Source organism: Poecilia mexicana, unplaced genomic scaffold, assembly GCF_051168715.1.
Source record: "Poecilia mexicana isolate PSO_F unplaced genomic scaffold, ASM5116871v1 scaffold_2, whole genome shotgun sequence".
NCBI lineage: Eukaryota > Metazoa > Chordata > Actinopteri > Cyprinodontiformes > Poeciliidae > Poecilia > Poecilia mexicana.
Genome location: NW_028263371.1, coordinates 4,960,357 through 4,979,040, shown reverse-complemented (window position 1 = coordinate 4,979,040; position 18,684 = coordinate 4,960,357). Strand labels below are relative to the sequence as shown.

The 18,684-nt window shown below is 43.1% G+C and overlaps 3 protein-coding genes across 3 annotated transcripts; 1 reads left to right on the top strand and 2 right to left on the bottom strand.

Moving 5' to 3' along the window:
• The first annotated feature begins 150 nt into the window (after positions 1-150).
• Positions 151-2,517, top strand: tmem187 (transmembrane protein 187). Its single transcript, XM_014979308.2, has one exon. The coding sequence runs from the start codon at positions 707-709 to the stop codon at positions 1,490-1,492; it is 786 nt and encodes a 261-aa protein (XP_014834794.1). The 5' UTR covers positions 151-706; the 3' UTR covers positions 1,493-2,517.
• LOC106912482 (dnaJ homolog subfamily A member 3, mitochondrial-like) lies at positions 2,120-15,158 on the bottom strand. The gene is made up of 12 exons (XM_088009399.1): positions 14,916-15,158; positions 13,659-13,795; positions 13,479-13,562; positions 13,142-13,351; positions 5,347-5,499; positions 5,090-5,237; positions 4,850-4,914; positions 4,386-4,514; positions 3,818-3,933; positions 3,470-3,564; positions 2,602-2,733; positions 2,120-2,469 (listed from the first exon to the last, which is right to left on the bottom strand). Exons 1-11 carry the CDS (start codon positions 15,118-15,120, stop codon positions 2,615-2,617), a joined length of 1,461 nt encoding a protein of 486 aa, XP_087865525.1. The 5' UTR covers positions 15,121-15,158; the 3' UTR covers positions 2,120-2,469; positions 2,602-2,614.
• On the bottom strand, positions 8,309-11,712 carry LOC106931218 (uncharacterized). The gene has a single exon (XM_088009401.1). The coding sequence runs from the start codon at positions 11,710-11,712 to the stop codon at positions 10,303-10,305; it is 1,410 nt and encodes a 469-aa protein (XP_087865527.1). The 3' UTR covers positions 8,309-10,302.
• Positions 15,159-18,684: the final 3,526 nt, after the last annotated feature.

The window sequence follows — 18,684 nt, the reverse complement described above, 5'->3', positions numbered from 1 at the left end:
TTATTATTTTGTTCGACCTTGTGGAGTTCATGTCTTGATGAGTTTGTCAGCAAACAGGAGATGAAAACAGTTATTAGGTAAATGGTCATAATGTTATGTCTGAGTGGTTTATATCCCAACTCTCAATTTATTATGAACCTTTTAGGGTATGAAGGAAAAATGAAACATCTCTAGATTGTACACAAAATATTATAACAAATACGCATTTATGTTTTATTGTGTGTATTTCTACTCAAATCTTTGTCTATTTCTGAACACCTCAGACTCAACATGTAGGTTTTTCTTTTTGACTTGTAAAAATTGTTTAGTTTTCTTTACTATGTTTTACTTTTTATACATTTTCAAATGCTTATTTTTATATCCGACTTAGCATTAAGTTTTTGAAGAGTTCTTGCATAAATAAAAACGTCAATATCCTGATTATTATCAATGAGGATTTACTACACATTGTTTTCTCAAGTATAAACGAGAGACGGAAGACAATATGACTACATTTATTTTTGCAGACTCAACAAACGACAGTGGCGGAGAAAGGGGGCCTGGCTGCACGAGTGAAAAGGCGTCCAATGTAAAACCTCAACTCAAAACACGTGCTTTTGAAACCCGGAAATAAACAACGCTAAGACTTTTGACCCAAAAAAGCTTGCTACCTCAGTCTGTGTCCATTTTCTTTCCAGTCGGTTATAACTACGTGTCTACAAGCAGAATGAAGTCGGCTCTGCTTCATGTAACGGTACCGCTCATATCCTGTGTTGCTTTGGTGAACACGAACCTGTTCAGTGAAGTTGAAGTGGACCTGACTTACGAACATTACGCAGAAAGAAGGGTTGAAAACATGCCTGCGTTGTTGGTAATGCCGTTCAACTGCTTGGTTAACGTGGCGTACATCTTCATGGGACTGTACTGGCTGCTTCGGCGCAGAGGCGATACGGAAACGGAGCAAAGCTGCTACTTGAGACAAGTCTTCGCCCTCATGGCCGTTTTCTACGCACCAGTACAGTGGACGCGCCTGGCGACGCTGCGGCGCGCTCCCGCGGTGCTGGACCAGTGGCTCACCTTGCCCATCTTCGCGTGGGTCCCTGTCTGGATCGATTTCATTGAACACGCGCCGGGGAAGTGGCGCGTGTCGCACGCGGCGATGCTCGAGCTGTGCTCCGTCGCCAGTTACGGCTTGGCGCTCGCGCACGAGCGCGGCTTTGAGGTGGCGTTGGGCTGTCACGTCGCGCTGGCGTTGTACAGAGGAGTCCGCGTGCAGGTGGCGCGCGGAGACAGCCTCACCGCGGGCTACCTCCTGCTAGCTGTGCTGTCATGTGCAGGGTTCGTGGTGCTGAAGCTGCTGGATCACTGGCTCGCTCGGTACCGGGTCTTCCAGAGTCTCACGGGACACTTCTGGTCCAAAGTGTGTGACGTGCTGCAGTTCCACTACAGCTTTTGCTTCCTGACTGCGTTAACAGACAAGGCGCTGAGGAAAACTGCAGCTCAGCAGAGGTGATCAGGAAAATCACTTTAATCTACGATTGGATCTATATGGACAGCTAACCATCAAATGCAGCTGGAATTTAAATATAGAGACAAGTAAAGCTAAAAAAAAAAAACGCATTGTTTTGAGTCATACTTGTGCAAACACTTTTCTAAATATCCAATGTGTGTGTCCTTAAGTTCCACATTCCTGTAAAACCTTCATGTGGACTACTTCATTAATCCTCAGGAAATCCCAATTCCTAATAAGTTATAATTTGACATCTTGTCCTTGAGTAAGCGAGTACAGTATTCTTTAGCTGTATTACCATTTTTCATATTGCTTTTACTTTGCATGGTATAAAGTCCTGTGCTGTGTTATTTTCACCCTTTCAGTTTAGAGGGGTAATAGTATCACGTTTTCCAGCCACATAGTATAATTTTATAGCATAATCAAGTAAATATATTTTAAAAATGCTGGTTTTATCAAATGTCACCTAAAAAGAATTTGACTTGATAATCTAGCACCTTGAAATTGGGCCTCTGTGTCTTTAAGAAGCTCCTACTCTCTCTGAAACTCTGCCTTTAGGAAGTCATCACAACACCGCTCCTCTATTAACCCTTTACCAATGTGCCATAGAAATAAATGAAAACTGAATGCTTATTTAGAATCCATTTAAATGGTTTATTCTTATCCAGCTTCCATCAGTTATCTCCTTCTTTGCTCGTTGAGTTTTGTTTGGTTGTAATGGACTGTTTCCATCTATGAAACTGCTTCACTGAGACAACAGTCTGCTGTCTACTTTGTTTCAGCAGATCTTGAGTTCCTCAGCCACCCTCTGCCTGTAGTGAAGGGATAGTGAGTGTGTGGATGAACCCTGCTGGTTCTCCAACCTCGGCTTTAAATATACACCAGTATGTGTGTCTACAGCAACAAACGCCACATGAGCTAGCTTTTCCTTTGCTTAATCTCCCCAGTAGAAGTAGGTTTGTTTTCTTCCTTCATGCCATCTGCAAAATTAGAATTCAGAGTATAAGAATAAAGCACATTATACTTGAGTCTGTGTCGCTAATGTTAGTTAAAATAATACTTGTCAAATCCATCATCTATCAGGAGAATAGTTGGGAGTTTAAATAGCTGACCTGCAGCTGAGTGTTAGCTAAACATTTTCTTTAGCTTGGAAAAGAAGCCTCCTTCCTCCTTCTGTTTGTCCTGCATCTCCTCCTCAGATGATGTCGACTTTGTGCTGGAGTCTGAGGCGCTGCTGCCCTCTCCTGGACAAAGAAGGCATTTCATTACGTGAGAAAACAGTCGTGGCCAAAATGACAGATCTAAACTACACTCTGGCATACTAGTCATTATAGGACAAAAAAGGAAAAATAAATTTCTGTCAAAAATCTCAAAAATTTTTAGATTAATCTCAGAAATTGTCTAGGGATTTTTTTTTGAAAATGTCTGAATTTCAAAAGTCAAAAATTTGCTAGAAAAAACTAAGTAATTTCAAGCAAATTTTCAACCGTTTAAACTCAAATTTTCTGAGCTTTTTAAGCAGATGTTCAACTTTTCAAACCCAGACATTTTCTAGTTTTTAAAAGTATAGTTTAATAAAACGCTCAATAAGACAGATGTGTTTGGAAAATATAAGTACTGGAATTACAAGTTGTTACCTTCAAGTCACTGATATGCAAAGTTACAAAGAAAAATTTTAACATGGAAGAAAACTTCATCGGGAAAAAGCTGAAAAACTACCTTTTTGTCCAGGTACATCAATATTTTTGACAGAGGCACTGTATTATTTTTTAGCTGCTCTGTCAAGACATGCAGACACCTACCAGCCAGTTGCTTATTTAACCCCAGGTGTTTCCTATTTAGATGACATTGCCTTCTCCTAAAAGAGGGTGTGGCCATTTTGGATGCTTGAATCATTTTATTCGTCGCCTAAACATAATTTTGGGTTTTAGCCGACATCATGGAGCTTTATCTACAACAGATCGGATCCGTCTTTCAGACCTGCTGAAGGGTTGACACCATTGACCGACCCCTGAACATCCGTCTCCTCCTCTGCATAGCTTAGCAACAAAGACCGCTGCCGTCGAGATAACTTCCTGTGGTAAAAAGGAGACGACAAATTCACTCCAGGACGTCTTCGAACACGAACAGGGTGTTGATCCATTTATTCAAATGTTCACACAACAGAGATGAAATAATTCAGCTGTTTTCATTTCCTCAAAACAATAGATAACTGAACCTAAGAAACTTGTGATTAAACAAGAATCAAATAATGAACAATTAGTTCCAAATTTATTTTTATTCGAGATGATTTAGATTTCAAACGAGAGGTAAAAGTGTGGGTCTTACGTTGGTACTTTAATCTTGATGTGAACATAATGATCTCCATAACTGTAACTGTTCATCCTCCGAATGCCTTTGCCCTGTAAGCGGATCACCTGATCAGCCTGACAGCCAGAAGGGATCTGAGGACACAAAGCAGCAGTTCGGGTGAGGAAATACATGACACCAAGCAATTCAACTACAAGTGAAGTCATAAATGTAAGTCATAACTTCTGTTTTTTTTAATTTTTTTTTTATAGCAGTGCACTGATTGTAGTTTTCTGGCCGATCGCCGATTTTTAAAAAGCCTGACTTTTTTTGTCTGAAATGTCACTAAATGTAGCGAGACATTTGCCGAGTTGGTAACAATGGGAAGATTATTGTAAACTGCAAATGTGCAAACATGACCTGGTGGGCCGATCTGTCAGTCAGACCTGTCTCACAGCAAAGTTGCTGATGTAGAAAAGATAAAAGTAGAGGCTGATCACTGGACTCCCAAAATTAAGGAACTCAGCACCTATACATCGGTTAACCCCTAATTTCAGTTTTTACATTTTTAACAAAAAGTTGAGATCCATCTCTGTGGGTTACTCACTGCTATAGTGATGGTGTCATGCAGGCCGGGCGTTGTGGCTGTTCCTCCCAGGACGGCCTGGGCTATGGAGATGAAAGCGTCAGAGTGGATGTCGGTTCCATTCCGTCTAAATACTGAGCTTTTCTGGACCTGCAAGTTTCAAATCCACAAAACATCCAAACAGAGATAAAATTTTACCGCTTATAGCTTGATTTTGATACGCGGTAATGTTTGCATTGATTGTTCTTGTTTATCTTTAAATATAGAATTACTACTTCATGTTCATGACTATTTTTGCAGAATATCTGTAATAAATTCACAATTACGCATTAGCATGAAAAACAAAAACGGAGATTTTGTATGAATTTCCATTATTGGGAATTACAAAAAAATAACTGGAGGGATTGCTTAAAGCAAATAAATGATCTATTTAAAAATAAGAACTTATAACATTGCTTTACTGCATTTGAACTTTCAATACTTACCCTAAATGTAATAAGGATTTCTTTTGACCCTACAGCCAAGCGCACTGTCTGACCATTTTCCACACCTGCAAAAAAATAAAAATACTCCAAACACATTCTGTTCAAGACTAAGGGCTTCGATATTAACATCAGTCGAGACAAGACGAGTTCAACAGCAGTCAAGATTTTCAATACAACCAACTTTAGAAGCAGCTGATGCAGATTTTTACACATATCCCTCTTCAGAATGTGAGGACCCACCTGCCGGCACCGGCACCGTTACACTCTGCTTCCTCTTGGTTTGGCCCGACCCTCGACACAGTGCGCATGGCGTGATGATGATGGTCCCTTTCCCGCCGCACCGTCGACACGTGCTGCGCATCATGAAGGGTCCGGTGTTGACCGACTCCTGCAGGGAGGGAGACGGATGGAAATACTCTGACCGCATGTGTAAAGAATGTATTCCTCGCTGCGTTTCCGATCCGAGGAGACGGAGAGAGAATGGGTGTGAAACGAACCACTCCGGAGCCGTTGCAGTAGCCGCACTGAGACACCCGGGTGCCCGGCTCATTGCCCCTGCCGCCACATCGAGGGCAGTCCTCGTCGAGGTTCACGCTCAGCTGCTTACTCGCCCCCTTCGCTGCCTCGGAAAATGTGAGATCCATCATATACTGGGGAGGAAAACAGTGTGTGATGAACTTTATTCAGTGTAAAGTGCATTGAATAACGTGCTCCAAGTACATGAATCAATGTTTCAAAACATGTTTCAAAAGAGGATTTCCAAGTTTGAGTTAGAAGTCATTATAAAACTCATAAGTTCGCGACCGGTCTTGAGACCATTTTATTGATGGTCTCGTCTCGGTCTCGGGCGCTGAGGACTCGGCATTTTATTTCAAGACCAGTCAAGACCACAACTGTGAAAATATCACTAAACGTACAGCATACTGTCCAGTTTATTTGTCAACATCTTTCTTTTCAGTGGATGCAAAACGCACCGATTAAAATCCAACCAATAACGTGTTTCTGTTACTCTCCCTCCTTCTCCCCACCTTTCACTCGCGCGCGGTGCTCCAAGACATGCGCAGTGGTTTCCTCTCAGCGGCAGAAGATGTCTGTCTAATCGTCAGTAATATAACAGCGCTGCATAAATCATAAGAAAACCGATGGCCACAGCTATTTCAGCAGCGCTTCGCTTTCACAGACGGTGGGGACAACATCTAACTTTTTTCGTCACTTAGAAAAGTTTTAAGAAAAGTAGCTCAAAGAAAGTTTTAAGAAAAGTAGCTCAAAGAAAGGTAAGCTCCGTTGACGTGATGTTAGCAAAGCTAGCTGTATAGAGACCCATAAGCATTTGTAATGAAAAAAAGTCACTCACTGCGCTGAATTATTGTGCGGAGGTGTTGACTGACTTGTCGCAAGTATGGGACAACGCTGTGTCCAAAAGTCTGCAATATAGTGATGTGACATTCAGGAACAGTCCGATTCTTCTGCACGACTCTTTACTTATTAGATAGGACTGGAGTGTCACTGAGAGCCATTCTATGATTACCATACTCTGTCAGAATAGCGTACATTCAGTGAGTACAATGCCTGTGCATCAAGAAGTCCGACCATCGGAGGAGTTGTCAGAGGAATGACGAAAATAAGTCATTAAATTGTTTTCAATGATGACTATAAAGATACACATGCATTGTCGTGGTTTCAAAGTGTCTTTAAAGCAGGGTCTGGCTGCAGCTGGAGTCAGCTACAACACACACCCGTATAAAGCTCATTAACCTACTTAACCGCTAAGTCAGGATGCCATACAACTGTTAATAACAAAGTGTATAATGATCTACATCATGATTCTATGTTGCTGACTAAATTAAATCTTATAGTAATGACGAGTCTGACAGATATAGCTGTGAGTTTGTGCTAAGTGTATGACAATCTGACCCGACAGAACACCCGTTTTTGTTCTTGTAATGCTCTGTGTACACTGCAGTAGCTATCATTATTTTATTTAATTATGTGCGTTGATATTTTTTAAATTAACAAATAACTAAAACACAAGAACGAAAGTGCATGCAGAGCATGCACATTTGATTGTTTTTGTTCAAAGTCGCAGCTGTAATGTGTGCCATGGTGACAGACTGCCTGGCTTCATGTAGCAGGAGAAAGGGAGAGAACAGTCACGATGAGCATCTTGTGCTTGGTTACTTCTTGCTTGTTGCTCCTTGGTCAGTGTTCATAGTTGAGCGTCATTTACCGTAAGGGCATTGCCTCAATTGCTATGTTTAATGGTGCAGACAGTGGTGGTTTCTGACATGAGCAATATGGGCAAACGCCCAGGGCCCAGAGTGTTATCTTTTTAGGGATGGCACGAGACCACCACGGATTGTAGCACAGAGATGGAATATTTAATATTGGTAAAATGTATTAAGTATTTAATATCTAGGTGTTTTTATGGGAATATGGATCTTTCAGATCAATTTGAGAAGCAATTTTGATCATATTTTGCATTTTATTGTGTCATGTAGCGTGGGCCGCTGGTCTTGGTCTTGGTCTTGACTCGGTCTCGACTTCCCTCGGTCTTGGTCTTGACTTGGTCTCGGACCCTAAAAGTCTTGGTCTTGTCTCGGTCTCGATAAGTCTGGTCTTGGTCTTGTCTTGGTCTCAGGTTAGGTGGTCTTGACCACAACACTGGCATGCACACATCCATACATAAGGATGAGTTTACAGAAATCAATTAACAGTCATGCTTTTGGACTTTGGGAGGAAGCCGGAGTACCCGGAGAGAACCTACGCATGCATTGGGAGAACATGTAAACTCCATGCAGAAAGAATCCTGGCTGGGAATTGAAGCCAGGACCTTCTTGCTTGCAAGGCAACAGCGCTAACAAGTGCACCACTGTGCAGGACCTGGGCTGATAAGCAGGTGTGAGTGGAGGGAGTGGAAGCAGACTGTGAATGAAGGGATAGAGAAAGTGGCAAAGGAAAGGGGGGGAGATTAATAAGGCGAAACAACCAAAATACAAACACAAAGGAGTAAGGAGACTAAAGGAACCTAATTAAACTAGAACAAAGGAAAATAACTAGAAACAAGAAATGAACATAATTAGAATCACCAATGAAGAACAGATGTGGAAAACAAGGGAGATTAATAAGGCGTAACAACCAAAATACAAACACAAAGGAGTAAGGAGACTAAAGGAACCTAATTAAACTAGAACAAATGAAAATAACTAGAAACAAGAAATGAACATAATTAGAATCACCAATGAAGAACAGATGTGGAAAACAAGGCAGAATTAAATGGAAACAACTAAGGAACACCAAAAGAATCTGAGGAGGATGCTGGTGAACACCAGCCATGGAGGACGCTGGAAGGGGAGCAAGTACCTTGGTGGATGTTGGCGGCAGAACAGGAACCTTGGGGATGCTGGGGATGTGTCCGGGCCTGACCGACCTCCTGAGCGGGGCTGGGAGGTCGATAGGACCTGCAACACTGGCAGTGGAGCAAGTACCTGCCGGCGGCAGCGCAAGAGCCAGGAGGCTGATGGGACCCACGACGAGACTCCGGAGGCTGACAGGAAACGCAACTAAACCCAGGAGGTCGGCCGAGAGACCAAAGGGACTCGACACAAAGCCCTAGAGGTCAGCCGGGAGACCAACGGGACTCACCACAAAGCCCTGGAGGTCAAACCAGAGACCAGCGGGACTTGCTATGAAGCCCTGGAGGCAGGTCGGGAAACCGCCAGGACACACAGCAAAGCCTTGGAGGTCAGCCGGAAGACCTATAGGTCTCGTCACGAAGCCCTGGAGGTCAGCTGGGAGACCAACGGGACTCACCACAAAGCCCTGGAGGTCGGCCTGGAGACCTCCAGTGCTTCGTTGCAGGTCCCGTCGGTTTCCCGGCCTGCCTTCAGGGCTTCATAGCAAGTCCCGCTGGTCTCTGGTTTGACGTCCAGGGCTTCGTTGCGGGTTCCGCTGGTCTCTGGTCTGACCTCCAGGGCTTCGTGACGAGTCTCGTTGGTCTCTGGTCTGACCTCCAGGGCTTCGTGACAAGTCCCGTTGGTCTCTCGGCCGACCTCAAGGGCTTCATAGCAAGTCCCGCTGGTCGGCCGAGAGACCAGTGGGACTTGCTACGAAGCCCTGGAGCCCAGCTCGGAGACCAACGGGATTCGCCACGAAGCCTTGGAGGTCGGCGGGGAGACTGACAAGACTCGCTATGAAGTCCTGGAGGCAGGCCAGGAAACCAACAGGACCCGCAACAAAGCCCTGGAGGTTGGCTGAGAGACCAAAGGGACTCGCCACAAAGTCCTTGAGGTCAGCTGGGAGACCGATAGGACTCGTAACAAGCCCTGGAGGTCAGCCGAGAGACCAACGGGACTCACCACGAAGCCCTGGAGGTCAGCCGGGAAACCAACGGGACTCACCACAAAGCCCTGGAGGTTACACCAGAGACCAGCGGAACTTGACACGAAGACCTGGACGTCAGACCAGAAACAGGACTTGCTATGAAGCCCTGGAGGCAGGCTGGGAAACTGCCAGGACCCACAACAAAGCCTTGGAGGTCAGCCGGGAGACCCATAGGTCTCAGCACGAAGCCCTGGAGGTCAGCTGGGAGACCAACGGGACTCACCACAAAGCCCTGGAGGTCGGCCTGGAGACCTCCAGTGCTTCATTGCAGGTCCAGTTGGTTTCCCGGCCTGCCTCCAGGGCTTCATAGCAAGTCCCGCTGGTCTCTGGTCTGACGTCCAGGGCTTCGTGTCGAGTCCTGTTGAACTCCCGGCCGACCTCAAGGGCTTTGTGGTGAGTCCCGTTGGTCTCCTGGCTGACCTCCAGGACTTGTTACGGGTCCTATAGGTCTCCCGGCCTGCCTCCAGGGCTTCGTTGCGGGTCCTGCTGGTCTCTGGTCTGACCTCCAGGGCTTCGTGACGAGTCCCGTTGGTCTCTCGGCCAACCTCAAGGGCTTCATAGCAAGTCCCGCTGGTCTCTGGTCTGACCTCCAGGGCTTCGTAGCATGTCCTGCTGGTCTGTCAAGGGACCAGTGGGACTTGCTACGAAGCCCTGGAGCCCAGCTTGGAGACCAACGGGATTCGCCACGAAGCCCTGGAGCCCAGCATGGAGACCAACGGGATTCGCCACGAAGCCCTGGAGGTCAGCGGGGAGACTGACAAGACTCGCTATAAAGCCCTGGAGGCAGGCCAGGAAACCAACAAGACCCACAACAAAGCCCTGGAGGTTGGCTGAGAGACCAAAGGGACTCGCCACAAAGTCCTTGAGGTCAGCCGGGAGACCGATAGGACTCGTAACAAGCCCTGGAGGTCGGCCGAGAGACCAACGGGACTCACCACGACGCCCTGGAGGTCAGCCCCCAAGTGTCAAGCTCCATTGACATCGTAGTCCTGTTTCCTCAAGCTTTTCTGCCACTGACAATCAAGTATGAAGCTTAGAGGCCTCATGACACTTTAGAATTACCATGCTTCAACTCAGTGCCTGAGATTGACTGTATGGCACATTCTTACAAGTGTCCTGGTGAAACCTCTGACCATACGTCTGAATATAGGTGGCTGTTCCTGAGGCTGGTCTGAAAACGGCTGGTGGTCTTCGTCGGCTTCCTCTTCAGATAGATCCTCGTTCTCCTCTGAGTCCCTCAGCCTTTGGCTCATCTGATCCACTTCAAGCTGCAGGTTGGTATTTACATGCTCCAAGACTTTTCTTTCCTGCTCGGTTGCGACCCTTCTGTGCTGCAGGCCGATGCAAGTTAGCTGGAGGTCGTTTTTTTCCTCTGCCAAGGCGTTCTTTGCCTGGCGGAGCATGTTGTTTTCCTCCTTCAGGGAGGCTTTATCGTCTTCCAGTTGTGTGTTCTCCTTCTTCAAAACTTTGTTGTTCCGCTCCAGGGTAGTGATGTTCCGCTCCAGGGTGGTGATCTTCTGCTCCAGGGTGGTGATGTTCTGCTCCAGGGTGGTGATGTTCTGCTCCAGGGTGGTGATGTTCTGCTCCAGGGTGGTACCTCTCTCCTCCAAGGCGATGTTTCTCTTCTTCAGGGCGGTGTTTTCCTTCTCCAAGGCGGCGTTACTCTCCTCAAGGTAGGCGTGTGCCTCCTCCAAAAGGTCATCTACCTGCTCCAAGACGGTCTTCTCCTGGTCCAATTTAGTCTTCTCCTTCTCCAAGTTAGTGACTTTCAGCCTCAGGGTGCTGTTCTCCTGCTGTAGGGCGGTGCCCCTCTGCTGCAAGGCGTTGTTTTTCTCCTTCAGGATGACTTTCTCCTGTTCCAAGGAGGCATTATCCTGCTCCAGGGTGGCGTTTGCCTGCTCCAAAACTGCATCTACTCGCTCCAAGGCGATGCTTCTCTGCTCCAGGATGGTGTTTCTCTGCTCCAGGGTGGTATTTTTCTTCTCCAGGTCAGTGCATTTCTGCTCCAGGATGGTTTTTTCCTTCTCTAGGGTAGTGCATTTCTGGTCCAGGGTCATGTTTTTCTTCTCCAGGGCAGCATTTGTCTGCTCCAAGGCAGTGTTTTTCAGCTTCAGGGCGAATTTCTCCTGCTCCAAGGCGGCGTTTTCTTGTTCCAGGGTGGCGTTTGCCTGCTCCAAGATGGAGTCTATTTGCTCCATGGTGGTGCTTTTCTGCTCCAGGAAGGTGATTCTCTCCTCCAGGGTGGTTTTTTCCTTCTCTATGGCACTACATTTCTGCTCCAGGGTGGTTTTTTCCTTCTCCAGAGCAGTGCATTTCTGCTCCAGGGTGGTTTTTTCCTTCTCCAGGGTGGTGTTCTGCTCCTTCAAACATCTGTTTTCTTCAAAAAGTTTCTTGAAGCTTTCATCGTTTTTTTGAAGAAGCTTTTTGATTTCAATCTTCAAATCCTCTTGTTCTTTCATGAGGTCTTTACTTTCCATCGACATATTTCTTTCAAGGTGGTTTGAAGCTTCTGTGTCTGTAGATGAAGTTTGTCGTCTCGACAAATCCAAAATCTTCTTCGGAGACATTCCTTCCTCTTGCTCTGCGACTTCTGCAATGGTTATGACATTACAGCTCTGTTTTCTTTGTTCTCTGTTCTCTTTGTGACATCAATTTGTGTGATGTCACAAATTGATGTCACTACCTCAGCAGAACAACTAGAAAACTGCTGAAGTTTGAATAAAAACAAATTTTACTGATGAATGCTAGTCCATGGGCCAGAGGCCAAAAGTCTTGGTCTTGTCTTGGTCTCGGGTTAGGTGGTTTTGACCACAACACTGTTAATTAGCATACATTTTTGAACTCAAACTTAAAAAACACTTTTTGTTAAAAATACTTAAAGTTCAGCTGTCCTGGAAAAGTTTTGATGGTATCTGCTCATTTACATATTTTAGCAAAAGCTGTAGTGTGACTAAAAGGGACAGTATTATGTGTTTTCCAGTTATTTTACAGCATAATCAAGTAGCTATGTTGCCTTCAGTTGTTATATAAATGCTGCATATATCAAATATGAGTTAGAAGAAATTTTAAGTCATATTTGAAATTAATCCTCTGCCTCTTTAAAAAACTCCTGCTCGTTCTGAAACGCCGCCATCAGGAACATGGCTCCTCTATTAACACTTTAACAACATTTTTACCAGCATTGGTCTGAGAAGTAGCTCCTATAATGATGTCAGCAGACACTCAGTTCCACCAGGTGTTTGCTAACTGCTGCTGGCTAGTCTGGAGGAGTTCAGCAGGAGAAGGACTGCTCACTGAGACAGAAGCTCAGAAACTGCAGCTCCAAGGAGAAGCTTCGACCTCGAAGGCGGGGCTAGGTCCACCCAGGCGTTTTGCACAGCTGACTGGTTGCCATGGGAGATTAAAGGATTTCTCTAAGACGCATAAAAGAATCCAGGTATGTTTTTGATGAGGGAATAATATCATAACATGAAGTAAAGCTCAAAACAGTCGATTTTGCACGATGCTGCTCCTTTAAATCTGAAAAAATACTGTTTGTGTTTTACAACAAACTCCCATTTTCCTCATATGTCTGGATTAGACAGTAGGATTGCAAAAAAGATGCCTCTTCTTTCAAAAAATAAAAAAAAATTAATCTCCCATGTATTGGAGAATGTGCTACAGGTATAATAAAACTAAGCTTGTACTTTTGCCAAAAAAAAAAAAAAATACGCAAACACATTTATTTGAAAACAATGAAATTATCAGAAGTTTTGGATCCCAACCAGTTTTGTCCCAGAACTATCAGCTGCTAATTTCTCAGCAGCGCAGTGAGTACCTCCAAAAACAAAATGGCTTCTCTAAAGGTAAGCCTGTCGCAATAAGCAACTAATCAAAGTTAAGTGAAAATAAACTCGATAACTCCAGCATTACCTCAGGCCGCTGGTCGAACATGTTGCTGAAGTCTCCAAAGCCCATGCCCCCCGTAAACTCTCCAAAAATCTTCCTAAAGAGCTGTTCGGGGTCTATGGTGCCCCCCCCCGCCCGGTAGTACTGCTGCTGGCCCGCTCCGGTTCGGTTCGGGTCGAAGCCCGCAGCTCCGTACGTATCGTACTGTTTCCTCTTCACCTCATCGCTCAGCACCTACAGAAAACAAATCGGTTAGCTAAGCTGAACATCAATACTGACAGAATTACTGAATTTCAAAATTAATTCACCTACACTTCTGAGTCACAGGACCAAAAAAAAAAAAAAAAAAACAGTTTTGTACCTCATAAGCTTCAGCGAGCTTTGCAAACTTCTCTTTTGCCTCCGGGTCATCTGGGTTTGTGTCTGGATGGTACTTTTTAGCCAACTGGACAAAGGGAACACACACAAAACATTTAAATGTGTTAAGATTAGGAATAAAAGTCAGATCTGGGAAGAAGAAACATCTGAGTTTGTCTTGGACCTGATAGTAAGCCTTCTTGATCTCTTTCTGTGAAGCAGTGCGAGCGACACCCAGAGTCTCATAGAAGTCCTGTTTGTTTGGGAGTCTGCAGCTGGAGTGGAAGGGGTGGCAGGTGACGCCATGGGGGCATTTCACACCTGTAGGAAAAAGGGGAAAAAAGGATTAAACATTATAAAGTTAATGGAAATCTGTGTCATTATGCAAACTGACCAAAACATAGTGTGTCTATGCTTTATACACAAATCCATAAAGGTGACATGGCTACTCCAAACAACAGAAGTCAAACAATAACCATTTAACAGAACTTCAAATTAAGTTATTTTCTTATATATATATATATATATATATATATATATATATATATATATATATATATATATAAGAAAATAACTTAATTATATATATATATATATATATATATATATATATATATAAAGTGAACTTAATTCACTTAAATGCAGGGTTTCTCTCAGTTTATTAGAAGCCTGGTGGGCCACCAGGTTTTACTTGAGCCCCCACCAGGCTTAGTAAAGCTTATTTATTTAAGGTTTTTTTTCCCCAGTGTTTGCATTTTTAAGGACTTTATAGTTGGTGCTTTTGGAATCTTCTAAAAACGCATAATTATGAAGTGATATTTTCAAAAAAATTTAACTCAAAAACACAGCAGGCCGCTGGATGAATGAGTGCTGAACGGCCCAACTATCGGGATTAGCAAGTTTTCTGGAGGAAACCTTGAAATGTATGGCAGAAATGTTACTGACCATAATTTACACGATGATTTAGGCACTTTTACAGCTGCTTTTCTTCTTGTTTCTGCTTGTTATACGCATTTCTGTTCTGCCATAGCAAATGGTTTTATGCAAATAAGTGATATTGTCAGACACAATGTCATAGCAACATGCTCTCCAATATCCTGGAGGGTCTTTTGTAGACATCGCTGCAGAAATTTTGATTATAAATTAAGCGACAGAGCGCTTATAATCTGCTTTGTAACACCTCAGAAGAATTAGACGACCTCCAGAGCAGACCCTTTAGTTATTTTTTCTATCTCCAAAACTTTTGCAACAGGAGTTGCATCATCTCCACATCAAGGTTAGCTAACCTTACAAAAGCAGCTGAACACTACTTTGCTTTTTAGACCCAAAACAGCTGGATGTTACAGCAGCCAGCGGGCTTTATGAACCACAGAAGACGCGCTGCTGTGCTGTTAGACTCACTCTCTCACTGTTTTGTTTGGAGTTAGGTAACTCCTCTCACCTGACAGAGCCCTCAATGTCACCACGCTACGGGGAGCCCAGGAGCTCAGACTGACTGCTATCCGTCCCCGGTGAGGGTGCAAGACTGCCGGGTGAAGAGCCTTTCCATGTCTGCTTGGGACAACGAGGAGGAGCCCGGAGAAAGGTCCAGGTGAAGCAGAAGCTCCCAACAAGCGTGTTGACAGCCGGCTAGCGGAGCACGCCATTTTTGTCGTCACTACCGCTGTTGGTTAGCAGGAGAGCGCATGCGTGGTAGGTTGAAACGGAAATTGCCTTTCAAAATTAGATATTTTTAAATTAAATTTAACTAAATGTAGTTTTAAAAAACTCCACTTAGAAAGTCCACCGAGTTTTATTATGAATACATTATTGTCAGGAAATGTTTAAACGTAACTGTTGTAGTATTAGTACAATTATTGATTACATTGAGGACAAATCAGATGTGGAGACCGTCACCTGATTTACTAAAAATGTTACTCTTCAAATGGATTTCGCTTGTATAGTTGACTTCCGTGAAAACCTTGAATTTATGTCATATATTCATAGCGAATCGCTTAACAAAAGTTAATAATAACAATAATAATCAATAATATCTCCCTTTGGGATTAATAACGTATTTTTGAATTTGAATTTGAAACAATTGTTCTTTTTTTCTTTGTCGAGGGACGCAAACATGAATCATTCCCTAATGGATGAAGTTTTACATTTAAAAAAAGAATCCAGCGCTTCTTCTTCTAAACGCTAGATGGCAATGTTGAGCTGACAGGCGCTTAGATAAATGGCCCTGCTTTTGCTGCAGCGTCAGAGAACCGACAGTTGTGGGATTTTTATTGTGAAGGTTTAACTTTTTTTAAAAAAAAGGCAACTGGAAATTGTGCATCAGAAAGCCATACTGTAGAATAAAATTTGAGAAATAAACAATGTTATATTATCTAATGCTTAAGATAATGTTTCATGCTTAAAAATGTCTGTTATTGAGTGCTTCTTTTTAATAAACATGTATTATGTGTTTGATATAGAAAAAGGGAAACAAAGTTAAATAATGTCAATTCAAGTTTATACTCTAATGGTCAACAGAAATCCTTAATCTGTTCAGGAAAAAAATATCACTGAAAGTAGGTTAATTCACAGATTGAGTCATGCATTTAGCTTAAATATTTATGCTAAAATCTTTAGGTTGGGTTGTAATTTTGTATTAAAACTAACTTTCCAGCAGAAAAAAAAACATAGAATGGGGGTTAATCCGGGAATGGATTTCTGAGGCATTCCTGCCCTACAGTGTTTACTTAACAACACCAGGGAAAGACAGCCAGTCATTTGATGTGTCAGGTGGTTGGGATCTTAGAAAAAAGCAAGAAAAAAAAAGATCAAAGCTGTAATATGTCTGGACATTTTACAAGAAAGTGTTGATTGGATGTTAGTATGCCTCACTCAACTCTGTTTTTGTCTCTTCTTGCCTCGTGTCTTCTTTCCCGTCAGTCCCAGCCGTCTTCAAAACAAACTCCAAAATAACATCCAAGTTGTGTGAGTCTAAGTGTAAGAGTAAATATAGTATATAATCATCCATCCATTGTTTATACCCTCTTAGGGTGCAGACAACATTCTAGTGGATCGCCTGTCCATCACAGGAATATGCAAGAAGATAAAGGACAATCATCCAACCAACCAACCAAACAGCCAACCAACACATTCACTCTTAAGAGAAACAAGCAAACCCTAACAGTCATGTTTTTGGACTGCAGAAGGAAGCCGGAGTCCCTGGAGTTAACCCACACATGCACAGGGAGAACTCAACATGTAAAAAAGCTCCAGACTATAATCTAAGGTTAAAGGTTAGACCCCAGGGCTTTCGTTCTGCAAGGCAACAGCACTGCCAACTGCTCTACTATGAAGCCCCTTAGTATGTAGAATAGACCAGACCAGACTACAAAGCCTTTTATTGTCTTTCAGTGGCAAAATTGAAATGTACCAGCAGCAAGTGGATATTCTCACCGGGTAAAATATAACAAAATCAAAATACTGAATAGCACACTTAGATTCAAAGAAATGCTCATCTGAGTGGGATCATTTCTATAATCAGTGACAGCAACAAGTTCTCGGTTTCTAGCTTTTTAAAATCTGAAACCGTTTAGGTGGAAGGTCTGAGGTCAAGTGAGCTGATGAAGAGGTCGAGTCAAGGTCACACTCCCACTTCTCCAGCTTAACACGATTAACACATTTAAACATTCAAAGACACATTGTGTTGTTTTAAAGCAGCTCATGTCATGCTGGCTGCTGCCTTTAGTGTGTTGGGGTTGAGGCTCATTATGCCAGAACCACTGTCAAACACCAACACAGCTCCTTTATATCATGGGCTAAAATAGAACATGGTTTTATCATGAACCAGTGTTTCCTACATTTTGGAGCAAGATTAATAATAATAATAATAATAATAATAATAATAATAATAATAATTCAAAATCCTAAGAAATAGTGGAATGCAAATTAGTAAATAACAGGAAAGACTGCTAGATAATAGTTTAGTAAAAAAACAATTGCTAAAAATTAATTCATCTTTAATCGCAGAAATACAGCCACATGCAAATTTGGGTATTTAAAATGAAAAAATTAATTTCTCCTTCTCTTTTGTGTATGGGTACATTAACATAAGCGGTGTACAGAAATACCTAAAATATATTTACAACTGTAACTTCAGTTCTTACATCAATCATATAAAAACTACAGCATAAAATTGAGCCAGTGCATCTTTTACATGTAACATTCTGTGTTATTTCAACAGATTCATGACGCCAACGAGATTCCTCCAGCTTTTGGATAGCCAGCGGACCCACTGCATTTCAGACCTCTCACCATAAAATCCTGTTATCAAACCTTCTTGTGACAAGTCAGCTGAAACTAAATTTGCACATTCTGGTCAATTTCAAGTGAAGTGCTTCAGTTACTCACATTTTGTATCAGTATTTTAAAGGAATACCACTGCGTAGATACTATCTTGTAAAACATTTTTATCTCAACTTATTTTTTCCCAGGGGAACCAATAGTGTCGGAGAGGCCTGCGGGTGCAGCAGTTAAACATCGGTCACACAGTCACAAGTTTTCCCACTGATGTGGATCACACTTAGCCCCACAGCCACCTTGACATTCATAAATATGTCACAAATAAGTATCCAAAGAAGACGGGAACACATGCTTTCTTTTAATCTCCATCGAGCCGCTTTTGTGCGCACACGCCCATGTGACAACAACGGAGTCGTCTCACAGACCAGTGGAAAGCAAACGTCTCGCCTTCAGAGGCACACAGCTGGTGATGCAGCTCCGGGCACATATATCATCAGTGAGAGGGAGCAAAATGTCAAACCATGTCCAGCGTGACACTCCGCACTCCTCTCTGTTGTGGAGATGATCAGCCTGTTATGGTAACAGGCTGAGCTACTGTTGCTGAACGCTTTCTCAGAATCACTGCAATCAGTGTGTCGTGTGGGCCTCCGCATGTCAAACACAAAATATTACCAAGTTTTGTTGTTTTATTTTTTTGGTCTGGTTTCTAGTGCAAAATGTTTTAGTACACTTGAAATAAGACAAAACTGACGTACAAGTGACATTTCAGCAAGACACAGGAGCTTGTTTAAAGTCAATAATTATTTAATACTGATGAAAACCTTCTTAGTTTCACTGGCAGATCATTTCATTCATCATATGGAAAAATAAGTCAATTTACCTGTCAGTGGAAGCAGTAGTTTTTCAGCAATATTAAGGAATTACTGACTTAA